The sequence below is a fragment of the Carcharhinus amblyrhynchos genome, chromosome 4 (genome assembly GCF_965287045.1).
Source record: "Carcharhinus amblyrhynchos chromosome 4, sCarAmb.v2.hapA, whole genome shotgun sequence".
NCBI lineage: Eukaryota > Metazoa > Chordata > Chondrichthyes > Carcharhiniformes > Carcharhinidae > Carcharhinus > Carcharhinus amblyrhynchos.
Window position 1 is genome coordinate 95,396,787 of NC_137327.1, and position 27,020 is coordinate 95,423,806.

The 27,020-nt window shown below is 40.5% G+C and overlaps 1 protein-coding gene across 2 annotated transcripts in view; it reads right to left on the reverse strand.

Annotated features, from left to right (window-relative positions):
* The window catches only part of ocrl (OCRL inositol polyphosphate-5-phosphatase), a 105,594-nt gene extending 92,258 nt beyond the window's left edge, over positions 1-13,336 (reverse strand). For both annotated transcript variants that reach the window (XM_080187589.1, XM_080187588.1), the window contains exons 1-2: positions 13,191-13,336; positions 6,028-6,107 (exon numbers count right to left, since the gene is read on the reverse strand). In XM_080187589.1, the coding sequence (XP_080043715.1) occupies positions 6,028-6,107; positions 13,191-13,232 (122 nt within the window). In that variant the 5' untranslated portion in view covers positions 13,233-13,336. The remainder of the gene's footprint in view (positions 1-6,027; positions 6,108-13,190) is intronic.
* Positions 13,337-27,020: the final 13,684 nt, after the last annotated feature.

A 27,020-nucleotide genomic window follows, 5' to 3' on the forward strand; every position in this document is an offset into this window, starting at 1 on the left:
CTCTAGTCCTGCTATCCATTCTTAGCAGGAAGAATCTCTCTACCTTATCTATCCCCTTCATTATCTTATATGTCTCTATAGATGCCCCCCCCCTCAGCCTTCTAAACTCCAACGAGTACAGACCCAGTCTATTCAGTCTCTCTTCATAGGCTAACCTCCTCATCTCCGGTATCAGCCTAGTGAACCTTCTCTGCACTCCCTCCAAGGCCAATATATCCTTCTGCAAGTGCGGTGACCAAAACTGCACACAGTACTCTAGCTGCGGCCTCACCAGTACCCTGTACAGTTGCAGCAAGACCTCCCTGCTTTTATGTTCTATCCCCCTCGCTATAAAGGCCAACATTCCATTCACCTTCTTGATCACCTGCTGCACCTGCAGACTGGGTTTTTGCGATTCGTGCACAAGGACCCCCAGGTCCCTCTGCACCGTAGCATGCTGCAGCTTTTCGCCTTTTAAATAATAATCCTTCCTACTATTATTTCTACCGAAGTGGATAACCTCACACTTGCTAACATTATACTCCATCTGCCAGGTCCTCGCCCAGCCTGTCAGATCTCTCTACAGACTTTCCACACCCTCCACGCAATTTGCTTTTCCACTCATCTTCGTGTCATCAGCAAATTTCATTACCCTACACTCAGTCCCCTCCTCTAGATCATCTACGTAAATGGTAAACAGTTGAGGCCCCAGCACTGATCCCTGCGGCACTCCACTCGTCACCAACCGCCAACCAGAATAGCACCCATTTATTCCTATTAAACAACCAATCCACTATCCACGCTAACACCTTACCCCCAACTCCGTGCACCCTAACCTTTTGCAGCAACCTTTTGTGGGGCACCTTATCAAACGCCTTTTGGAAATCTAAAAACACCACATCCACCGGTTCCCCTCTGTCTACTGCACTAGTCACATCCTCATAGAAATCCAATAAATTCGTTAAACACAACTTCCCCTTAACGAATGCGTGCCGCGTCTGCTCAATCAAACCATTCTTTTCTAGGTGCCTCGCTGTTCCTCCTTTCATGACGGATTCTAGGTGTTCCTCCTTTCATGACGGATTCTAGGTGTTCCTCCTTTCATGACGGATTCTAGGTGTTCCTCCTTTCATGACGGATTCTAGGTGTTCCTCCTTTCATGACGGATTCTAGGTGTTCCTCCTTTCATGACGGATTCTAGGTGTTTCTCCTTTCATGACGGATTCTAGGTGTTTCTCCTTTCATGACGGATTCTAGGTGTTTCTCCTTTCATGACGGATTCTAGGTGTTTCTCCTTTCATGACGGATTCTAGGTGTTTCTCCTTTCATGACGGATTCTAGGTGTTTCTCCTTTCATGACGGATTCTAGGTGTTTCTCCTTTCATGACGGATTCTAGGTGTTTCTCCTTTCATGACGGATTCTAGGTGTTTCTCCTTTCATGATGGATTCTAGAGGAACATTGTTCCTCAAGCTTCATCTACCGTTGTGTGTGGCTAAATTTATACATCAGGCTTGTCTGACCCATGGACTGCAGGATGATGCAGCCCACCTAGCCTCTTTATCCTGGCCTGTAGTCTCAGTGTTTAAAATGCCAGGTAAGTGAATCAGAAGATTCTATAAGGACCTTTTCCTCCAATCACAGGCTGCTTCTCATCCAAGTTTGCTTCTCATAGACTCATTAAGCAAACGTAGGAGAAAAACAGTCTCCGACTGGAGGAGCAGCGAGCAAGTGTGCTTTCTTCAACATGAAACATAAACACTGACGCCAGTGAGTCTGCTGGAGAGGGAGGGAAGTTATCAAGAGAGGGAGAAGAGATAGAAAGCACATCACGAGCGAGAAAGAGTGGCTGCAAGGCAGGGAAGCAGTAGAAAGACTGGCTCTGGACCTGGGTGTAAAAGCAGATTGGCTGACAGGAAGGTGGTGTTTAGTTGCTTTGACATTGCTTTATTCTTGGTCAGCAAGTTGTCTCTTTTCTTCATATGTGAACATTTTGTTGAAATTCATGTTTAATATAGTGTGCCAAAATTTGCTCATCAGCCCCTTGAGTGAGATAAAATTGAAAAGTGACCCCATGCACAAAAAAGTTGGACAAGCCTATTATTATATCAACTCTGTTTTCCAGCCCTATTCCCATATCCCTCAATTCGTTTAATGCACAAAAATCTGTTGATTTCAGCTCTTACCACTTCCATGAAACATCCACAGCCTTCTGTGGCACAGAATTCCACAGATCATCAATCCTCTGAACGAAAAAATTTCTCTTCATCTCAACCCCAAATTGTCGGCCCCGTTGTCTGACATAATGTCACCAGCTTTTGGACTATCCAGTCAGGGAAAATAATCTTTCTGCATCAATCCTAGCAAGCATCACCGCAGGAGTTTCTCAGGGTAATGTCCTAAATGCGACAATCTCCACCTGCTTCAATGACCTTCCCTATATCATCAGGTCAGAAGAGGGAAAAGCTGCTTGCTGATGACTGCACAATGTTCAGCACTGTTCGTGACTCCTTAAGTTTCTAAAGCAGCCCGTGCCCACATGTAGCAAGACCTGGACAATATTCATGCTTAACAAGTAACATCTGCAAGTATCAGGCAATAACCATCTACAACAAGAGAAAATCTAACCTTGTTTGATAGTATTATGATTGTTGAATCCCTCACTATCAACATCTTGAGGCTACCATTAAACTGAAACTGAACTGGACTAACCATTTTATAAATACTGTGGCCATATTAAAAGGTCAAGGATTGGGAATTGTGCTGAGAGTATTTCACCTCCTGACTTCCCAAAGCCTGTCCATAATCTAAAAGGCACAAGTTGGGAGTGTGCCGGAATAGTTCTCCACTTGCCTGGATGAGTGCAGCTCCAATAACACCCAAGAAGCTTGACACCACCCACAACAAAGCAGCCTGCTTGAATGGCACCTCATCCACCACCTTCGACAACTATTCCCTCCATCACTGATGCACAGTGGCAGCAGTGTGTACCATCTACAACTTGCACTGTAGCAACAAACTAAAGCTCTTTCAACAACACCTTCCAAACCTGGAATTAATTGCATTATCTTCAAGTTCCCCTCTAAGCTACTCACCATCCTGATTTGGAACGATATGGCCATTCCTTCACTGTCATTGGGTCAAAACCTTGGAACTCCCTCCTTAACAGCATTGTGAATACTGTGGATGCCACATAGAGTACAGTGGTTCAAGGCAGCTGCTCACCACCACCTTCTCAAGGGCTCTCAGGGATAAACAACAAAAATGCTGGCCTGGCCAAAGATGTCCAAGTCCCGGAAAAGAATAAATAAAATGTGTTTCAGAATGTTACATATTTCTAAGAGATCAACGCTCTTCTGAAATCCAGACAAAATAGGCCTACTTCACATAATCTCTCTGCATAGGAATTAAACTGCAGATCCTTTATTTCACTCTCTCTAAGGCAAGTGTATCCTTCTTTAAGTCTGACATTAAAATTATATAACATTTCAGATGCGACTCACCAAAGACTATATAATTTCAGCAAATTCCCTTACTCTCATTTTGCAACCCTTTTAGTTGAAACGAATGAGCTAGCATGGAATTAGAATTATGGTGTGAATCAAATAATGCACTAGTTTCAGTTTGGCAAAAAAATCTCAAGTCTGTGGCTGAACTAGATTTCAGATCAACTACATTTAACAACTCATTTTGAAGCCACATTTAAGAGACATGCTTGAATGTTGCATTAATCAATACCATTACTTGTTATAACTTAAGAAATATTTCTCTATAAAGGATAAACAACACCTTGTGAACTGAATCTAACTTTGTTTCACATAGTGGGCAGTTTGAATACATGTAATATGTATCTGCATCCGTAACGTTCTGTGGGAGACTCTCAGCTGTTCCACACCAAACCTGGCAAATCAGTACAATTCTATTCAACATGTATATAAACTTTAACCAAACACTTTTAGCCTATATGTATTGAAGGAATGAAAAAATTTGCACTTGTAGTCCATTATTCATCACTCAGGACGCTCCAAAAAGTTCTCAACCAATAATATACTTTTAAAACACTGTCGTCTAGAGAAACAATTTGCATTCAACTAGGTCCTAGTTGAAACAACAATGAGACGAATTAACATAAAATTTGTTTTATAAGTGTTGGTTGAAATATATATGCTGTCCAAAATGCAGGGAAATTTCTCCTGCTGTTCACCAAATAATAGAGATATTTTACATTCATCCTATAGAAAGAACCTAAATTTAACACCTCATTTGAAAGTCAGCTGGGTTGGAATTTTACCATCCCACCTGCCACGGAAATCAGAGTGGGTAAGAGACAGACCTCACGCAGGATTTTATGGTTTTGGGGCGGCATGTAAAATTCTGGCTCTTATTGAAAGTGCAGCATTCATTCAGTACTACAGTGAAGATTCAGCCTAGATTATCTGGTCAGGTGTCTAGAGTAGGGCCTGAATTCATGACTGACGCAAGAGTGATATTACTGAGCTAAAACTAAAACCCAACATTGGTCTGGCGAAATCGATCTGCAATATTAACACTGCTTCCCTCCACAGAACTGCTGAGTACTTCCAGCTTTTTCTGGTTTCATTTCAGACTTCTAGTCTGCATCGTATTGTGCTTTTATACTCCAATTTCATGTTTCTTTCTAAACTTAAGGCATACACCACCATGAATAAAACACAAGTTTCAGTTCACGAGAATTCAGTCTACCTATGCAAATTGGCGCTATTGTGAAAATTGTCTCATAGTACAACAGCAAATGCAACAGAATCATTTTGACAAAATTAATGGCACTCTTGCACGAGTCAGAGTCAACAGATAGGGGCCAAGCAGGAACTAGGTATATTTTTGGTGCTCCACCAGGTTGCAGTCAATGTCCAGAACAATTGAGTTTAGCCATATTACTGCGATGGTGGGGAGAACAGAACAAATTTATGATCTATACTTTAACTAACTTAGAATCATTTGATGTTGACTATAAGTTTTTAAAGTTGATGGCAGTCAAAATAAAAATATGCAATCTAGGCCATCCCACCATTTCTTAGGGAAAGAAAATCCAAGGTTATAAATAATGGGATGCAAGATGGGTAAATCTACAAATTTACAGAAACTCTCATCAATATTCTTACCGTACTTGGCAGAAACCAAAATTAACTTATTCCTCATAAACATAATGGTGAAGAAACCAGTTTGTACAAGTATAAGTAACAGCCAATTTAATTTCTTACACAGGAACCTTTTGTGGCAAATTTAAATCTAAATTTCTAACACCTGGATCACACAAGTCTACCAAAGACTACTTTAATTTCACATCTGTTCACATGCCTCTAGATCAGAGGTTCCCAAACTATGTTCTGTGGGAGCCTCACAGCTGTTCCACACCAAACCAGGCAAATCAGTACAATTTGAGTTTCATCTTGTTTCCAGCTCATCCAATGAGCGGCTGGCTTCTCCAGAATCCAATCGGACAAGATGGAAACAGCACAAAATTAAATTGAATCAGAGTGCTCACGGATACTGGAGCAAAGGTGAGTGAGAGGATGAGAGGGAGGGCAGATAAATGTGCAAGCGAGAGTATGTGGTGTGTGTGCACGTGGTGTGCATGTGTGGGCATGTGCAAGCATGTGGGAGTCCAGGATTCCAGCAGCACTCTTTCTACTTGAAACAAAGGAGCAGTAATACTCCTCCCATTAAAAACGACAAAAAGGTATGACCATGATGATACATTTTTAACAGAAGGACTTTTAATCACAGTAAATGAATATATATGAGATAGAAGACGGTCTACCTTTTTATGTGGTTTGGTTCTTCAAAGCAATAATGATGTTTCTCGGGGGTTCATTCGGTATTCTTGGGAGGTCAAAAGGATTCCGCAGCTGGGAATGTTTGGGAAACCCTGATCTAGATTGTTATATCTAACCAAGAGGTGATATTACTGGCATTTTCTTTGAGACGGTAGTTAAGGTGACTCTACGAAATCAATTTGAATACATAACAGCAAAAGTGTAAAACCAAATAAAAACATGCATATACTTACTCATATTCACCTTTGTTTTCAACGAGATACAAAACCCTGGGTACTTTCATTCCATCTTTTAGCTCAGAACCATTGACAGCTTTTCAAATTATTAAGGAACACTTCAGATCAAACATATTTTCAGAAAACATATAATCATAGTACTAGTTGCCGGTTATCAGGAACACTACATCTGCTTTCTTAAAGACAAAGTTCTGATATAGAAAAATTAGACTTGGGAGGCAGGATGGAGTAAAAGGGGAACAAATGGGGAAATTGCAAGACAGCAATTAAATCAAGGGTTATACCTTGACGAGCAATTTGGTAACAGCCTTATAATTATTCACACTTTTACTGGTGTTGCATGACTGCCTGTTCATTTATTATCCCACTTGCATTTGATAAACTCAAATTTCTTATTTAAAATAGCAAAGAAATAAGGGTTCTACTCATCAAAAGCCAGTAAAGTGCTGTATAAATATTCCAATACAAACTGTTATTGTATATTAAACTAGTCAATGGAAAGTCAGAACAGAATATCAAAAAAGAGCAACAAATAAAGCCATTTTCCAACTTGGATTCTCACTTAGTACTGAAAATAAGGAATGTAACACAATATACCGGATTGAATGTATAGGTAACTGACTACAGGTATTTTAACCTGTTCCAAGATTTTCTGTTTTAAATCGACAATCAGAGTAAATTTAAACAAAAATCACAAGTTAGTTAGGTTTGCTGATAAACTTTGAATTCAAAGTCACTAGCTGACTTTCTATCTTGTAAAGCAGATGGCGCTGCTTAAGGTTAAGTCAGAAAATGCCTGTAATAAGGTAAAGATGAGAGGTCACACAACATTAGGTCGTAGTCTAACAGGTTTATTTGAAGTCACAAGCTTTCAAAGCGCTGCTCCTTCGTCAGGTAAAGTGAAGAGAGGCGCGTAGGCACAGAATATATAGGCAAAGTGACGATAACCCAATACTCATAGGTAATCAACAGTGTTAATGTGAAAGTACAGACAGTGTAGACCAATTGAATAACAAGTCTTTACAGGTAAGCATGAATGCTAATAGATAAGTGCAAGCAGTTAAGCATAATCAGTATGTAAAAAGCAGACAGGTTGTATAACAAGTGAACGGATGATCTAAGAACCGATAATTTAAGGCAGCAAGATAATCACAAATAATTAAAGGGTGAGCTCCAAACTTTGGGTAAGTGTTCTCCAAGGCGGCCTTCGAGATGCACAAAAACGCAGAATTGCTGAGCAGAAACTGATACCGAGATTTTGGGTTCATATTGCGCTACATGTAACCCCACCATACTATTCTGCAGGGGAAAAAAATCTTCCTGACTGTCCTATTTTGATACCATGCACATCTTAATTATGTGTGATGATCTCTCTGCCTAAATTAGTTTGCATAGTGTTAAGCATCATCTTATAGAGTCATAGATGTTTACAGCATGGAAACAAGCCTTTTGTCACAACATATCCATGCTACCCCCTTTTTTAACCCTTTGATCATTTGTAATTAACTCTGTTTTAAATTCTTAGGTCATTCCTTCACTTGTTATACAGCCTGTTGACACTTTATATATACCGATTACACTCAACTGCTTGCACTTATCTATTAGCATTCGCGATTACCTGTAAAGACTTGCTTTTCAGTCGGTCTTCACTACACTACAGTCTGTACTTATCTGTTGACACTGTTGATTACCTATGGGTATCGGGCTATTGTCACTCCCCCTATTTATTTTGTGTCTGCATGCCTCTCTCCACTTCACCTGATGAAGGACCAGCAGTCCGAAAGCTTGCGATTCCAAATAAACCTCTTGGACTATAACCTGCTGTCATGTGACCTCTCATCTTCAAATCATAGAAACCCTATAGTGCAGGAGGTGGCCATTTGGCCCACTGAGTCTGTACTGACAATAATTCCACCCATGTCCTATTCCCATAACCCCTCATTGTTATCCTACCGAGTCCCCCTGACACTAAGGGGCAATTTAACATGGCCAATCCACCTAATCCGCACATCTTTGGACTGTGGGAGGAAACTGGAGCACTCAGAGGAAACTCACGCAGACATGGGGAGAAGGTGCAGACTCCGCACAGACAGTGACCTAAGCCGGGAATTCAACCCAGGTCCCTGCTGCTGAGAGGCAGCAGTGCTAACCACTGTGCCACAGTGCGACCTCAGTCCAACACTGGCATCTCTATATCATAATAATAGGAGTACGATACAGTCTAATGCACTGAATACTATTTTACTGTAGGTCTGAAAATTGGCACAATATTTTAGCTATTAAAATGTTTTTTCTATTGGTTAAATTTTTTCATCACCTCAAGCTTGATCAAAAATCCAGGATTTCACTCCTTTCCCCCAAAACATCGACTGGATCTCCTAATCAGATGTGTGTATTCTGAATGCAAACAATTTGCAGAGATTTTGCAAACTGCATCAGTAGCTTTCTTGATGTTGAGGTTGATTTGATTTTTTCCCACCTCATTCTGCAATAATAGTGAATCTCAAATGTGTTTGGACAGGACTGCATTTAAAATATTAACATGTCCTTTGCTATTCTGGGTAATCCAATATTATGCTCAATGACAATACCAGATCTATTTTGTTGATATTTAAGATGTTTCGCATGCACACTTAACCTATAGATTCGTCCCCATAATCAAGTACACCCCACAGCAAAATTGTTTCCTCTTCTAACCTTCAAAAAAAATTCAATAACGTGGCTGGGTTTTACCTTAAAAGTTCTTTCAGTACCAGAATAAACAAAGCAATGCAAGTCTATTCCCAATCAATGGTAGGAAAATGGCTTTTTCTTTCAGTCAGGTTAAGGTCCCTGATGGGCACTTCTGAGTACTTTCCGCTTCTTTCAGCGCCAGAATAAAAAGGCCTGCATTCAGATCTGCAATCTAAGAGTCAACTAAATTTAGGTTCCCTCATGCTTAATTGGTAGCAGTTGGTCTGTGACCATAAAGAGCAACAGAACATATTGTACATAACATTGCACAATACTTATGTCCTTCTGGAACAGTGTATCATCTGAATTATTACAAATAGGATCACTAAAGTGCTCCACAATTTCTGAAGGAAGTATTAATACAATCATATCAACATGAATTCACCAAAAATCAACAAGCATCCATAGAAATTGTACAAATTATTTTCTATTCCATGTATAACCAGAGTTTACAGAAATTTGTTTTGCTGTATTCATTGTAGTTATAATTGTCTTGCTAGAAGTATAGATTGCAATTCAGTCAGTAAAAAATATGCATTGTTTAAAATAAACTTATTTTCTTGAACTACATGTTAACCTTTACACCAGTTTTTCATAAATTCATGCCAATTGTTGCCTCACTCCAGTTAATACAACTCCTGTAGCACAATGCAACAATTTTCCCACCAGCTGCCTGAGAAATAAGGTCCAGTTATAAATGTCTCGGGGGGCAAAGAAATAGTACAGCTAGTTTGTACATAAGAACAATGGTAAACGTGGAAGGTTATTTTTTAAATATCATATCTAAATTTCTGAAACCCTGTTTTATCCTTGGATAGCCTGAGGGGAATTAAAGTTCAAACTGGTAGGATATATTTGTATTTTTAAATTTGCTTCTCTCTCACTTGGTTGTACAAATGGTAATTAAATAAATGGCCAAGTACTCCACTGTTGGTGGTATTGGCTGATGGATAAAGCTTGGTCAGGCCAACAGATGTACTCCCTGCAATTTTCTGAATTGTGCTGCAAGACCTTTTATGCTCAAATGAACTAGCAGACAAAGCTTCAATTTAATGTCTCACCCAAAAAACAATACCTTAGAAAACACATTGCTTAGACAGAAGTGCCAACTTACTTTTTTCAGATTCTGGAGTGAGATTTAAACATACACCTTCTTGACTTGAGAGGTGGAGAGTACCAACACTGAACCATTGCTGTACAGCTTCACAATTTGCATGAGGAGACTAATTAATTCTTTTATTTCATTAGTGTCACAAGTGGGCTTACATTAACACTGCAATGAAGTTACTACAAAAATCCCATATTCGTCACATTCTGGCACCTGTTCGGGTATGCTGACGGAGAATTTAGCATAGCCAATCCACCTAACCAGCATGTCTTTCAGACTGTGGGAGGAAACCAGAGCACCCAGAGGAAACCCACGCAGACACGGGGAGAACGTGCAGACTCTGCACAGATAGGGACCAAAGCCAGGAATCGAACCCCGGTCCCTGGCACTGTGAGGCAGCAATGCTAATCACTGTGTCACCGTGCTGCCCATAATGCTATAACCATAACAGATGTCCAATTTATTAAAATTTAGTGTGGCGAATACAACTAAGTACCATGAGGAAATGCAAATTTAAAATGGAGACATCTTCTAGAAAAGGTACTGCAACCCTGGAGATCAACGGATTGGCCAAAACGCAAAACAAAATAAACAGCATCATACTTCTTAACCCCATTTCACTGTCAAATATCTATCCTGCTGAATTTGATGCCATTTTTCATTTTCCACAGGCAGCACATTCCAAACATTCAGCAAATGATGGCAAAATATACTTAAATCTAAATTGTTCTAAGTTCTCCTCCGAACTGGGACGTGTGATCCCAACTATCAAATTTGTGTCTGCAGCATTATTAGTGATCAATTTACAAGCACTCCTTAGAATAATAACTCATGAAGTTGTTCCAAAAGCTTACTTTTCTACAATTTATTTAACCTAATTGTGATTTACATTTCTGATCCAAAAGATTTATTTGGATGTCTTTGACTGTATTTTCTCCAATGCCTAAACAAGAAGCACCTGTGAGATCACGGAATCTGTTACAAACAACTAGGAGGCTTTTGGTGTGGCTTCTAACCCATTGCTATCATATTGCACAAACAGTACACACTCTTGATAATATAACTGCAATTGATGATGCAGAACGTATACCTAACGGAAGACGTATACCTATCAAAAGAAAGCAGTGGTCGCTGGTTAGCTGGGTGGATATTTTGTAATTCTCTTCCAGTTTATTTGGTGTGTGCTATAGGAGGATTCATACATCGAAAAAGATGATGAGTTCCTGCCAATTCTGATCACTGTCCAAAAACCGCTGTGCAGGTTAGTGTTTCTACTAATTCTCTTATTGGCGTCTACTAACCACTAGATATTATCCATCAACAACTTAGCAGGGATCTTGATTCATAAGAAATGAATTGATCATAAAGCCAACCGTTCATCACCAGAAAGCAAGATAAGAAATTTAGGAGTTGCAAACATTTCATTCATTTAAGTTAGTATTGCAGAAAAGCCTCTTGACTTTGCAATCAATGCGTGCTACACAGTGTTAGTAATGCGGATAAGAATAACCAAATGCTGCAAAACCAAAAAGTAACTACTTCAGTTTAAAACTAACTTCATATTCACACACATGGGACTGTGGTAAAGAGTTTTATCCTGTTCGTGAGCATTGCTTGTAACTAGCTGGCATGTCACTGCTTACTCTACTTCTTTCCCAGCTGCCTGGATCTACCTAGTTCCTTTTGTGGTTTTGTACCATGTGCAATACCACAGCAGATTCACCGGTATAAAGCAGTTATGAAAAGCAAGAGTTACTTAACATCTTATTTATGCAAAACAGAGAAACAAGGAACTTCCGTTTTGGGGTACAAGTACATTATTGTTTCAAGATCAGATCTGGTAAATCTATCAAAATACTTGATTTTCATTTGAAAGCTGGGTGATCTAATACTATTAAATATATTTCCATACTATTCATTCATTGGTACTTGTGCAGCAATAATCAATTCTATGAATAATTATATTCACAGTCACAGGGTCAGAATCCTGGAATTCCCTCCCCAGCAATATTTTGGTCAACCCACAGCACATGGACTGCACCAATTCAATCATCACCACCTTCGAGGGCAACTAGGGATGGGCAATAAATGTTGGCCAGTCAGCAAAACCCATGTCCTACAAATTAATTTTAAAAATTGGAATCTTTGATGGCAAACATTTAAACTGAATTATTAAAACCACACAAATGCATGACCCATTTTGTTGTTTGCAACAGGATGTCATTTCAGCTCGTTATCAAAAGCATCACGTGAAATTACATTAAGCTATACAGACAAGAAGGTCTGTGCATGCTCAGTTGCTGGTGTTGGGAAAAAGCAGCAAAGGAAATAATCAGGAATCCTACTCCCGTTTGATCTGTGATCCCAACTGCACAGGCTGGTATCAGGTTAGGATAGGGTGAACTCAACCGTGCTGTTCCCACATGGCGCAATGAGCCATCTACATTCGTTTCGTGCTCAGGCAAAGGTGTACTATTTGGATTTAGTACCAAAGGGTTGCAATGGTATCATATTCGGGACCCTATACCATGCATAAATCAGCATAACACAAATGCAATTCTTTATTTTGTGAGAAGTTGGAAAGAGCTTTCAAGAGGACATTCCTGATCCAGTTAGTGGCAAAGCGGGAAAAAGGGGCAGACTCCTGAACATCAACTCGGCAACAAATTGAAACAAATATTTCCTAAGAACAGTGGAAGCACAGATTTCCAGAAACCAAATCCGGATTACAATTAATCTCACACTCTCACTCACACACACAAAGGATGAATTATACAGTAAACAGATCACAGTCACTGCACATTTTACATGGTCGCAGGACTGAACAAGTTGCATCGGTGCAAGGAGCCCAGGGGCTGGACATTGACAGCCGGCAGCAAGATCCCGGCCCAGGGACTGCACAGTGACAGCCGGCAGTAGGATCCCGGCCCAGGGACTGCACAGTGACAGCCGGCAGTAGGATCCCGGCCCAGGGACTGTACAGTGACAGCCAGCAGCAAGATCCCGGCCCAGGGACTGCACAGTGACAGCCGGCAGCAAGATCCCGGCCCAGGGACTGCACAGTGACAGCCGGCAGTAGGATCCCGGCCCAGGGACTGTACAGTGACAGCCAGCAGCAAGATCCCGGCCCAGGGACTGTACAGTGACAGCCGGCAGCAAGATCCCGGCCCAGGGACTGTACAGTGACAGCCGGCAGCAAGATCCCGGCCCGGCCTTGCCGCTCCAGCTGGCCCCGGCTTGTGTTTATTGTCTCTCCCAGTTGCTAAGGTCCCGGACCCCCCCGGCTGATGTGTTCGCCCTGCCCCAGTTGGAAGGATATTATCACGGACTTCCCTCTCCCTCTGGGTGCCGGCTTTTCCATTGCAACCTCCCGAAACGCAGCTCCCGAGACCCGCTGTTTCTCCACGGCTCTGGGCGCCTTCACCTCAGCGACATCACTGTGCTACCGTCATCCAACGCCAACGAGCTCGGCCCTCCCACGGAGGCAGGACAAGAGCGGCGCCGCCCATAGGAAGCGGGCGTTTCACTGGGACAGATTTACAGCCTGTCCCTTAACTGCCCTTAAACTGACAGGTTTGGTTTGCTAGGCCATTTGAAAGTTAACCATATTTTGATTTGATTTATTATTGTCACATGTATTAGTATACAATGAAAAGGATTTTTTTGCACACTGTGCAGACAAAGCATACTGTGCATAGAGAAGGAAAGGAGAGGGTGCAGAATGAACTGTTACAGTTATAGCTAGGGTGTAGAGGAAGATCAACTTAATACAAGATAGGCTGACTCAAAAGTCTGATGGCCGCAAGGAAGAAGCTGTTCTTGAGCCAGTTGGAATATGACCTCAGACATTCATATTTTTTTCCTGACGGAAGCAAGTGGAAGACAGTATGTCCGGGCTGCATTCCCATTGGATTACCCCTGTGCATCTAACATGGCAAATCCACCTAACTTGCACATGTTCAGGAGGAATCTGGAAGAAACACACACAAACAGAGGGAGAAAGTGCAAACTCCACATGGTCACCCAAGGCCAGAATCAAACCCTGCCTCTGTAAGGCAGCAGTGCTAACCAGTGTGCCACTCTGCTGAACCAGACTGAGCCTGCTAATCTGGCAGGAAGTAGTGTGTAATTGGTTTGCCAAGAAGAATGGCAAAGACTAGTGTGTTTGCAGCACAGTAGTGATTTTACTTTACATCCTGTAATGGATTATGTTTCTCATTGGGCTTCCTGTGTCATTACAGAAAGGTTGGCAGGATTGCCACTCAATAGATTACAAGTTAAATATGACAAATTTTACTATCTCAAAATAAACAACTGAGTTTATTTAAAAGAGGTTGCAAAGCTTTTTGCTTTCCTGAATCTGGTCACTAACATTTTTCTGATGGGGACAGCTCTTTCATTAACTGCACCCATAAGGAGACATTAAAAACAAAGGAAAAAGTTTAGGAAGGGTACTAAACTCAAATCATACATAAAAAAAACTGAGTTTACACTGGACTGAAATAAACACTCTAGGTGTGATCTTAATGGCTGTTCACTTCACGCTGCTATTGCAGCGAAGTCAAAGAATTTGGCGCACAGCCAAATTTCTGTTCATTGCAAAGGGATGGGAAAATCCCGCTGGCATGAACAGCTGTAACATTTTGGCTTGAATCTTCTGAAATTATCGTACATTTTCAGGTACTGAGATGTCCACTGGCCATGGAAATCTCAAGTATACTGGGCAGAACACATGGGCCTTCTCTAGCACCAACCCCACCCAGGCACGGCCAAAGCTATGATCAACCCCACAGGCTGCATCTAAGCTGAAACTGTTATCTTTGCACAGGCTTAGCAACAAATCCAGGAGGAGGTTCTCCAACGTGCCCAACATCCAACTCTCCATTACCAGTCAACAAAGGTCAGAAATATGTGACTGAATTGGATCCACAAGTTGAAGAGCAGTCTCTTCAACTAATGGGACAGAAGCTGTAACCTCACACACATTGCACAGTTGTGAAACATGGACCCATTCTGGCTGCAAAAGTTGCAGACAGCCTGGCAATCTGAAATTGCATAAAAATGTTTTGTCAGATCTTCTCAGTATAGCTTTCTCCACCCCAATTCTTGAATGTGTGTAAAGATCACTAATTTGAATAAACCCTTTTGGTCAAGTACTGTAGCGAGTGCATTTCCCACTGTGTGAATCAAAAATGGTGCAGATCATACAGAAGAAAGGTAAGGTTGTGTTTCAATCTAGCATTTTCCTTTCAAAGTACATTGTCCTTATGCAATATCTCTGCTCTCACTGGCTCTAGCTCAGCACAGATTATTGTACCATGGTCTGCATCACATAAATATTAGTTAGATATGTTAGGCAGGTATTAAATTGGCAAAGTGTAATTGAATATAGTGCAGTTACTAAACCTTCTGATATTTTGTCCTTGATAAACAAGAATTAACTATAGTATAGCACACTGAAAATTGTTGACCAAATAAGATGCACTACAATTGTCACTTCTACCTTCAAGTACAAGTCATACAAACGCACCAAAATGTAGGGAAGCTGGTCATTCAGAACTGTACAACATATATGCTTTAAACAAAATATTAATGCTTATATATTGCAGTGTCAAACATTAGAAGTATCAGTGACCTATTTCTCAACATAAAATGACATGAGAAAGTGTGCGTGCTCGTGGACAGGTACAACTGTTGCTGGTGCCTGGCTGATCAGTGTCAGTAGTTACAGTATTTATAAACATTGTGAATGTGGGGGGAGGGTGGGATTTTCTTTCTGTTAAAAAATAGCCCACCAGTTAAACAAACATTACTAGTCAGTGTTGTTCTGTGTTAGTGCTTCAATCTCAATTATTTTCTGTACAGACTATTAAAATACTTGTGTATTTGTAATTGTTACTCATTTTGATGGGCAGGTTGATGTTAAAGCGTTGGTGAACAACCTGCAGCCTGGGGGCCACATGAAGTCCACCTGGGTTCTGAGTATAGCCCACAAAACATTTTGTTGACAGTTGCCCACGTGTAGGGTTGCCACATTCTGCTGATTTTCACTGCATTTGTTTTTTTCCTACAGGTATGACATTAAAAAAGGGCAAGTGAAGAGAGGTGCATCCTGATTGTGCACAACATTGATTATGAGAGCCATGCACTCCCTCTGTCTCCAATCCATAAATGTTTCTTTTGTTTATACCATTTGAAGTTGTTGGCAGTTTTATTAATATATGAATCATTAAAAATTTTCTACAACTCATTGTGAAATATTCAGTGCATATTAAATTTAATCTTATTTATAGAATCATGATCAGTTAACAAGCCTGACTTCAATCTAAAAATTAAAGAAGGGCCACTCGTGGCCCAATCACTAGCCTACATTACCCATCACTGTGTTAACAACTTTGATTTTAATTTGGTATGAACTTTTTAATGAACAATTAACAGAACAAGGATTCATTCATTTTTCAAATTGTTTTATGTTTCTCCGGCTAAAACTGATACAAAACATTAGATGGAGATGGTTTCTGAGGGGTCAGCTGAATGGAGATATTTTATTGAATTAGTCCCCTCGAAACAAATAGGCTTAAATTTATCTAACAACTTACCATCAATGTTGCCTTTAAAGTATTATTGTGAGCACCAGTTTCTCAATGTGCAGTACCTTTCATTTTTTAATGTGGTATTTAACACAAACAAGGCTTATGCAGTACCTTCCATGCACATGTACAGTTTAGCAGTAACATTGAGATATTTCTGAAAGTACGACAAGCAGAGTGTTTGAAATAATTACTTGGAAAACATATAGTTATGTAAACATATTTGGCTTTTTGCCTGCAGCAGTATCTTACAAACAACAACAAAATGAATGACCAGTTCATCTTTTTTTTTGTGTAGCCCATTGAAGGAGGAATATTGGCCAGGACACATTGAACTCACTATTCATTTTCAAATATGTATCAGAGCCAAGATAAAGCCTTCAGTTAAGCTCTCATCTGAAGGCCAACATCTCCAATGATGTAGCATTTTTTATTCCAGGATTGAAATGTCCAACTTACCCTATGTAATTTGGGTAGAAATAAGTAACTTTGCCCTTCAGCTAAGTTGAGTGTTTTGCTTTCATCTGGAATGCTCGGCTTTACTCTGGGATGCCTGGGGCAGCATGCCAATTGCATTTACTATCAATTTACTTAATTTGTTTTCTTGTTCTCTAGCTTAACAGATCTTGCACAGATAAGCTTTTATTTATTGCTATTGTTATTTTTCTCCATATCTTTGCATGGAGACTTTGGCTAATAAAAAAGAAGTTGTGTTACATTTTGTAAACTTTATTCAGTTTGGTTCTTATTTGATTAAACCTATAACCTTTCTTAATATAACCTCCAGTTGTTAACACTTATACTACTTGGTCATCCAGATTCCAAAGCTCTTTGCAGCTTCCTTTAACTTTGTACCTTTACTGAAACATTCCAAATTTTTCATGGTTTGCTCGCTATAACATGGTATTTTCAGATGCAGTTCTCTTTATTTAGAAATTGCATCTCCATTAAAGAGTACAACTATTACGGCCAACAAATATGGATGATTCAGTCACATCTAGCTTAATCTAGCATCATGTTTGAATTGGACACATCTGGGCCAGGATTTTCTCCATACAACTTGGTTCCAATATGGATCACAATATTGGTCCAAACCTACAAGGCAAATTAATTGGAACTACAATATTATACTAGTGGCAACCCATTATGAGATCAGTGTCACCAATATAGATAACCAGTGCTAAGGCAATGAGGGGAAAGAAATGGCATCTTCATGTTGAAATGTTCATGTGCCAGGCCAGACAGGCAGGCAGATCCTGGCAAAATTGGACAGTTGATCCCTCCAGCAGCAATGTTGGGGCTAATGGTGGGGTGGGGTGTGGGGGGGGCATTGATATCAGGCAGCCCATTTTTGCTGCATGGAGCCTCCTGGAAGGAATGTTTCTCACACCAGAAAGATGCTGTAAGGCTACTTAAATATAGCTGGCAGTCTCCCACTGTAGTCATGATGTGGGTATGCCGGCGTTGGACTGGCGTAAACACAGTAAAAAGTCTGACAACACCAGGTTTTAGTCCAACCTATTTATTTGATAATATTCTCACAAGCTTTCGAGGGGTTACCCTCTTCGTCAGGTGAATGGAGAGTCTCCATTCACCTGACGAAGAGGGTAACCCCTCGAAAGCTTGTGAGAATATTATCAAATAAATAGGTTGGACTAAAACCTGGTGTTGTCAGACTTTTTACTGAGTCTCCCACTGTGGCAGGGAGCCATTCTGATGCCCATAGAATCCTGGAAGCCTAGTAAAATGGTCATCAATAGGCCAGTTGATTTGAATTAATTGGCTACCTACATTGGGTATGCTGGCAGATGAGCTAGTGCTACTCCCACCACTGGCAATGTCCTATGGTGATGGGACTATACCGGATTTCCTTTCTAAAGCCATTTTACCAACCCTCCCACCCCCAGCCCAGCTCCAGTAGCTTGGTAAAATTCCAGCCTTGGACCTGCTAATATCTATGAGTCCTTTGTCTGCCTTGACTTCCCTAGAATTTGAGTTTCATTATTCATAGTTTTCTCAGAATTTAGTAGTCTGGAACTGGCAGTTTGCTTCTTTTGTGAATCCAGGGGAGGGAAAGAGAAGGAGAGTTACTGATCAAGAAACTTCTGGGAAAACAATAGCTTGATTAATATAATGTGCATGAACAAACCGACATTCCATTTATAGTCTTTTTTTAATTGAAATTGGGTGCAATAATAATGACATTGTGCCTTTTTCTGGCACTTTTAATGGCTCAGGGTATCCACAGAGAGAAAAAATGTTGGGAATAAATGCTAAATGAGTGTGGAAGACTTTGAAGAGAGAACTGAAAGATTGGTTGAAAAGATGGGTCTAACAGTAGAGAGTGAAGAGCATTAGAGAAGCTTAGGAAGAGAGCTCTGCACAGTGCAGATAACTGGAGTTTTGCTTCCAATGGTGAGGAAAAGGAAAGGGGATAAAACAGCAGTGTATAGAGGCGGATAATCGATGAATTTGTAAATCTCCATAATAGAATCAGAATTTTACAGAATGGATGGATACTGTTCAGCTAATCATGTCTGTACTGGCTTGCTAAAAACCATTGACTTAGTCTTATTATATCTTTCTTTTTTCCTACAGCTTTAAACATTTTCTTCTTTTAAATATTATCTATTTCTCTTTTAAAGACTATTATGGATTTTCTTCCATCGTTGTGTCTGGTTCCACGTGTTAATAGCTGCTTACATAAAAACATTATTTGATGATGACCGTACATTTATATGCTATTATCAAAATCTTACAATTTTGCACATCTACACAATAATTTCTTTATTCTTATTTAAAAATTACTTAGTCTATCCTTATTTTCAAAGTCTCTCATCCCTTTTATTTTATTCAATCTCTTTTGTACTCGACCCACAGTTTGACATTTTTGCTATAATAAAGTGTCCAAAAAAAGTAGGCACAATTTCATTACTGGGACTTAAACAGTAATTCATATAGATCCAGTATTACTCTTAGGTTTGGAGTGAGATTCTTAGTTGCAAAATCTTAGCTTCCATATGTTTTTATTTATATCAATTTGTTCTCCCAATTTTAAAGGATCTATATTTGAATCTCCAATATCTCTGTTTTTCTAATCTTTTATAAGTGTTAACACTAGTGCTTATTTTTCTTATACTTCTCACAAAATATGACAATATCATTCCAGAACATATTAAATAGGAGCAGGAGTACTGCCCCTCAATCTGCTCTGCCGTTCAAAAAGTGTGTGGCTGATCATCAAACTTAACTTAATTTTTCCACCTGATCCTCTTATCCTGTGGTTCCCTTGAATTCAAAGATCTGTTCACTCAGCCTAAAATATACTCTATGACTGACCATTCAGAATTTTCTAAGGTAGATAATTCCAAAGATACACAATCTCTAAGTGAAAACATTTGTCCTAATCTCAATCTTAAATGAATGTCCCCTTATCCTGAGACTATGCCCGCCTCATTCTAGACTCCAGCAAACCTGGATACATTAGGCTGGTCCTCAGTTTAATCATTAATACAGATTGTAAATAGTTGAGGCTCCAGTACTAATCCTTTTGGTACTCGAATGTTATCAGCCTGCCAACCTGAAAATGACGCATTTATTCCTACACTCTTACAATCTCACCTTTATATTTCCTCATTCTATTTTCCTCTTCATCTTCAACTTTTTTAATCTATGTCTTTGACAAACTTTTAGCAATTGCTCCAATATCTCCTTTATATCTACATTCATTTTCTCTTGGTTCCTTTGTAGCGTACCTTGAGATGTTTTAAATATACAATGTAAATAAAAGTTGTTACAAAATTTGTTTTGAATTCTACATTTTCTGAATGGTGGCTAAGCTAACCTTGTGACTGGGCCAGTGTTGGCACAAAAATGTTTATAAAAGGAGACTATTTAAGAAATGCTTTATATCCCAGCGACTGGTTGATTGAATCAAAGAGCTTGTTCCTTTTCTTGGTTTCAATAGGCAGAGCACAGATCATAGTCCACGACCCTGAGTTTGCAAAACCCAAATCAAGCGGTACAGTTAGCATTACCACCTCACACTGCCAGGGACCCGGTTCGATTCCCGACTTGGGTAGCTATGTGGAGTTTGCACATTCTCCCCGTGTCTGTGTGGGTTTCTCCGGGTGTTCCAGTTTCCTCCCACAGTCCAAAAATGTGTGCATTAGATGGATTGGCCATGCTAAGTTGCCACTTAGTGTCATGGGGAGTTGCTAGGGTAAATGCAAGAGATTATGGAGATAGGGCCTGGATGGGATTGTGGTTGGTGCAGACTCGATGTGCCAAATGGCCTCCTTCTACACTGTAGCTAAGCATTTACTGTTATATGTGATTCCATGATTGGGCAGCTCATAATGAACAAACCTGAGTGTGCTGATGTTACACCTGGTCTCCAAATTTGTTAACCTGAACAAAATTCTCAATTTGTTACTCTCCAGAGAGATACCTGCAAAAAATACTGCTACTGGCTACCTTTTTGCTTCTGTGTCACACGCATGCAGATACCTTAGCATTAGTTCACATACGTATACACCGAACAGGCACTAGTGTGTGGTGACGAGGGGAATTTCACAGTAATTTTTGCAGTATTAATGTAAGTCTTCCTTGTGACTAATAAATAAACTTTACATTACATTTTAGCCTGCTTTTATCCAAGTTTTTGTATAATGACGGCATGGGGGATCATCAATAGATGCCCCTATGGACCTCATTGAATATGAGCTTTCTTATTAGGCGATTGCTTGCCCATTAGGGAAGGAGTATCAGAGGGTTTGAAACCAGCTAGCTCCACTCAGTTGACAGACTCAAGACTGACCTGTACTCTGCAGCCATTGGATGGTACTCAGAAATCACTGTAAATTAGAAGGTGATTGATCACAGGAGACTGGCCTCAGTAAGATTATTACATTGGCAACAAGGACTAAAGCAAGTTTTTTCTCTTCCCTTCAGACAACCTTTACTATTGAGATAAGTAATCCTCCGATAAGAAAAATACCTATTTCATGAAACTTGAAGCCTACGATGTAAGCAAAGAAGACTGGGCCCAGTATGCAGAATGCGTGCATTTTTTTTGTACCAACAGCATTGACGGGGATGTGAAGCAAAAAGTAATCCTGTTGATGACAAGTGGAGTCCTGACATTCAGTGTAATCAAAATCCTGACCAATCCAGATGCCCCCGACTCCAAAAGCTTTAATGAACTGAGGGATTTGGTTAAAAGCTATTATGACCCTAAACTATCTTTAATACTCCAGTGACATCATTTTAATGTGGCAAGGCAAACCCTGGAGATCTGTCACTGAATTTCTGACCAAGCTGTGAAAATTAGCAAAGCACTGTGACCTAGGGCTCCTCTGAATGATATGCTTTGAGATAGGCTGGCCTGTGGAATTAATGGGGTAACAGTCAAAAATAATTATTGGTAGAACCCAATTTAAATCTAAAGAAAGCCATTGAGATAGCTCTATCATTGGAGAATGCAGAGAAAGGATCTCAGGAATTACAGGGGACATCAGATGGCAATGTGATCTGTAGATGGAGAAAGAATGATTACGGCAATGATTTTAACACAGAAATAATGACAATCTTGCATTTAAAAGGGCTACTCTGGCTGAGAGTTAAGCATGCTGGGATTTTTGATCAACTTATAAATAAAACTAGATGCAGGCCATAAAGTTACACTGAGTCGTGATCTGCTCTGAGAACTGTGATCTGAAGATTCCTGTGTTGATCAGATATGGGAAGTTATTTACTCTGGGGTAGACCTGGTGGCATTGATTTTTATGGGATTGCAATCTGAATTAAGCAAAATGGCGGCATTTACAAGTAATTTCATTGGCTGCCTGAGTCAATTTCCGATTACACAGTTGGCTTTGTGATGAGTTTTTCCCTCAGGATGTCCCTGATGTGTCATGTACATCAATGTTTAATGATGTTTGCTTTCTTTCATTCATAGGTTGCCTCGGGAATGAGGCGGAAGGAATGTGGGAATGTGACCCCTTTTAAGGGAGTGATCCTTTGAGGGCCATGTGATCAGGTCAGGCTCTATGGAGAAGCCATGTGGGAAGTTGAGCCAATCGAGAGCAAGGGTACACATCCTGGGATAGGGTGCAACCTCAGATGGAACCAGGGAGGAGAAGCAATTAGACATGTATCCTGCAGTTCTGCCAGGCCTTTATCTTATATGTTATTGTTAATAAATCAATTCTTGTTTAGAAGCCACAACAAGTCACTTTTGAAGTTGCCAGAGCCACTGAATGTGCTGTGCTTGTCTTGTTCTGCAGTTTCAGGCCCAGTTGAAGGAAGTCGCACAATTCAGTGATCATTTTGCTGCTGAAGAAGACACCTCAGACCCTGCTCCTCCTAAGCCAGAAGCAGGAGATGTGTTATCTGAATACCCAGGGCCTCTTATTGAGAACCCTCCTGCATCTCCCTCTGTGCACAGCTTTCCCTCTCTACTACCTTCGCTCCATCTCTCTGTCACTCTGGAGCCCTAAAGGGACTTCAGCTAAAGTTGTCATGACTGAGAGAAAGCCTTCTGCACAGAGGCTTTCAAAATCCACTTAACTCCTTGAAAGGTTAGCACAGCTCCCTCTGATTCCAGTAACTTGTGTGAGCTCCTCAAGGAACACAGTACACAGTATTTCCACTGACACTGTAGCAACAAAAGAAAGGCCAAAGCACCTCATGTGAAAATTTCATGGTGAGTGTTTTAAATAATGCTAGCGTTGAGTTATGATGTGGAGATGCTAGCGTTCGACTGGGGTAAACACAGTAAGAAGTGTCACAACATCAGGTTAAAGTTTAACAGGTTTACTTTGTAGCACAAGCCACAAACTTTCGGAGCATTGCCCCTTCATCAGGTGAGTGGGAATTTTGTTCACAAACAGGGCATATAAAGACACAAACTCAATTTACAAAATAATGTTTGGAATGCGAGTCTTTACAGGTAATCAAGTCTTAAAGGTACAGACAATGTGAATGGAGAGAGAGCTAAGCACAGGTTAAAGAGTTGTGTATTGTCTCCAGCCAGGACAGTTAGTGAGATTTTGCAAACCCAGCAAGTCATGGGGGTTACATTTAGTGTGACATGAACCCAAAATTCCAATTGAGGCCGTCCTCATGTGTGCGGAACTTGGCTATCAGTTTCAATGCAGAATCACTGAGCAAAAAGTGATAGCCAAGTTCTGCACACATGAGGGCGGCCTCAACCGGAATCTTGGGTTCATGTCACACTGTCTGTGACCCCCATGACTTCCCTGGGCTTGCAAAGTCTCACTAACTGTCCTGGCTGGAGACAATACACATCTCCTTAACCTGTGCTTAACCCTCTCTCCACTCACATTGTCTGTACCTTTAAGACTTGATTACCTGTAAAGACTCGCATTCCAACCATTATTTTGTAAATTGAGTTTGTGTCTTTATATGCCCTGTTTGTGAACTGAAATCCTACTCACCTGATGAAGGAGCAGTGCTCCGAAAGCTAGTGGCTTGTGCTACCAAATAAACCTGTTGGACTTTAACCTGGTGTTGTGAGACTTCTTACTGTGTTATTAGATAACCACAGTGTGTGCCCCTTTTCCAGATCATGCTTGACATCAATGATGCTTCAACTTTAACATTATTGTACTTGTGGAAGGAATCTCATTCACATGCTTTGCAGGATCGCATCATGGTTATTCTTGGCTGTGTAAGATTGAGGCATAGGTGGGTTTTTTGTGCCGAATCTATATGGGTGAAAGTGGTGGCAAAGGGGAACATGTCAGTAAGTTGGGTGTGCAGCCATTTAAATGCATTTAAATGGCTGTCATGCCCGTTTCAGGCGCTGTCTCAATTATGGTCATTTTCAGGCCTTGGTTAAGGGGGAACTGGCATGGAGGCAGGCGCGGATCAAGCTACTCACCTCATGTCCAACTTTACCAAGTTTTCGTGCCCTTACACAGGCACGTTGTGATGGTAAAATTGGGCCCGGTGTGTAGCATAGATTCTCATATATTGGCATGGATGGCTGCCAAAATCAGAGAAAGAAGGGGACCAGTCTCTTACGTTGTAGAAGTGAAAGGTCACCGTGTAAGAAAGCATGTGGATCATTTGAGGAAGAAAGTTGGGCCTGATACAGGAGATCAATAGGTGTACCCTGTGATGGACCTGTGTTCGCCAGTTGCTGATCCAGGGATTCCTGTTAATGTGGAGCTGAAGCAACCCATAGTTTTCAAAGACAAACTTTTCAAAGACAAGGTGGCAGTAGCTATGAAGGAGTAGCTATGGAGCCAAATTTTGTGGTGAATCTTTTTAAAAATGACAAATATACATCATGATTCCATATTCTCTCATTTCCTTCTCCATGCACAGTATGTTTTATCTGTATAGTGTGCAAGAAACTATACTTTTCACTGTACATTAATTTTTTTTTGTTTATTTTATTCCAATCCAATCAAGTCAAATTAAAGCCAACTCAGAGTCCCAACAAGTTGGGACATTCCCGATCCAAGCTGACAAGACAGGGCTCTCACGTCCTGTCTTGGGCTTGACCTACATGATTCAAGCTGATTAGAATAGGTGTAGCTCCTCCTCCAAGGCTTGATCTAATTTACATCTTAGCCAAAAGGCCGAGATGCCACTTTAAAAAATTGCTTCAAATGAAGCTGAAATGTAACCTAATGACTTCGACCAAGTGCAGCATGTTGATACTACACTTTAATATATGTGACAATGATAAATCAAATCAAATTAAAACAAATCATAGGCACCATCACATAGTGTGCAGCATAAATTCTCACCTGCATCCTGGAAAAGAATAGTTAAAAACAAGGTGAAAATAACCTTCGGCACCTCAGTGGAGGAGTAAGTATCTACTTTTATTTGCACAAATGCCTTACAGTGACCTTGAGGAAGTTAATCGTTAGAATGACACACAAGTTGTTTTACAGAGAAACAGGAACTTTGCAATGAGCAATAGTTTTTTCCTCGTTCCAGCATTTTGTAAGACATCCTACTCAACACGTTCCTCTTGGTGATTTGAGTACACATTGCCTCTGTTCTTCAACTTTTTTCAAATCTGCCCTTAGCACAAATTTACTTTGTTTTTTCAGTTGTTCAGCTACCTGTCTTGTTCCTTACCTAAGCATGCTTTTCAAATGGAATGATAAACATTGTGTAAAGAGAAAAACACAAAGAATGTAAAAAATAGGAACAGAAGAAGACCATATGATTACATATGCCCTTATGGATTAAAGGTACATAAGGAATCATGAGGTAGTCTTGGTAACTTGAATGTGCACTAATTCACACTCAGGTCTGAGATTGACCAATAGGGTCCCACATTGAAAGGAGCTAATTGCCCAGGGGTCACCTGACCTGCACTCTTAAAGGGGCAGTCCACATCCCAAACCTCAATATACAATATATATATCACACATACAGCCCCTCAAGCTCATTCTGGCATTTAATGAGATCATCATCAATCTTCTGTCTCAACTCTACTTTCCCAAATCCTTGATTCCCAGTGAAATCAGAAATGTTTCGACATCAGCTTTCACAACCCTCTGGCATTTAGATCAGGGAATGAGAAACAAGTATGACTGGAATCAAACTGACCTGATCACGCTGCTGCTGGTATTTTACGACCTCGCTCAAGCGAGGCTCATAAAATCCCACCTGAGGCCAATTCCATTCTGCAAGCTGTGCCCACCCCGATTCCAGGTCAGTCGTGGCAGTAAAATTCCGGCCCATGTCTTCATAGTTTTTTGAGGATTCCACTTAGCACATATTTCCAACATTATTCTTGTGCCATTGCATTTTAAACGGTAACTCATTGAACATAATTCAAATAAATTTGGACAACATTGCAAGATAGGCACATAGTGGAAAAAGATTTAAAAAGAAAGACTAACATATATATAGCATCTTCCATGACTAGGATGTTTCAAGGTAATTTACAATCAACAGAGTGCTTTTTTGAAACATTGTTGTTCGCCCATCATCATCAATGAGGACCTCGACACCATTAGTCATTTTGAGGCTGGTTGTGGTATGTCCGAAATGACTGATCAGGCCAATTCGGGCACAGAATGTCCTGGCACATATTGGACAGACTTGTGTAGACACTGTAGTTGTTGCGCTGGTGGCTCTGGACTTGTGCAGCTCATGTTTAAGTTGTGCTTCAGCAATACACCTTGCTTTGTGAGCTTGACAGCCTTTGTAGATGAGGCAGCATCAGGTAGGGTGGTTTTGTGCCAGCGTTTCCCAGGTGGTTGTGTCTATGTCAAGTGACTTCAGGGAGGCCTTGAGTGTGTCTTTGAAACATTTCTTCTACCCTCCATGTGAGCGTCTTCCAGCAGAGATTTCCCCAAAAAGGAGCTGCTTGGGTATGCGCTCATCTGACATATGGATGACATGACCAGTCCACCGGGTCTGCGCTCTCATCAGCAGTGTGTGGACTGGTGGGAGATTTGCTCTAGAGAGAACTTCAGTGTCTGGTACTTTGTCTTGCCATCTGATACATAATATTCTGTGAAGACAAGTCATGTGGAAATGATTGAGCTGTCTTGCATGCC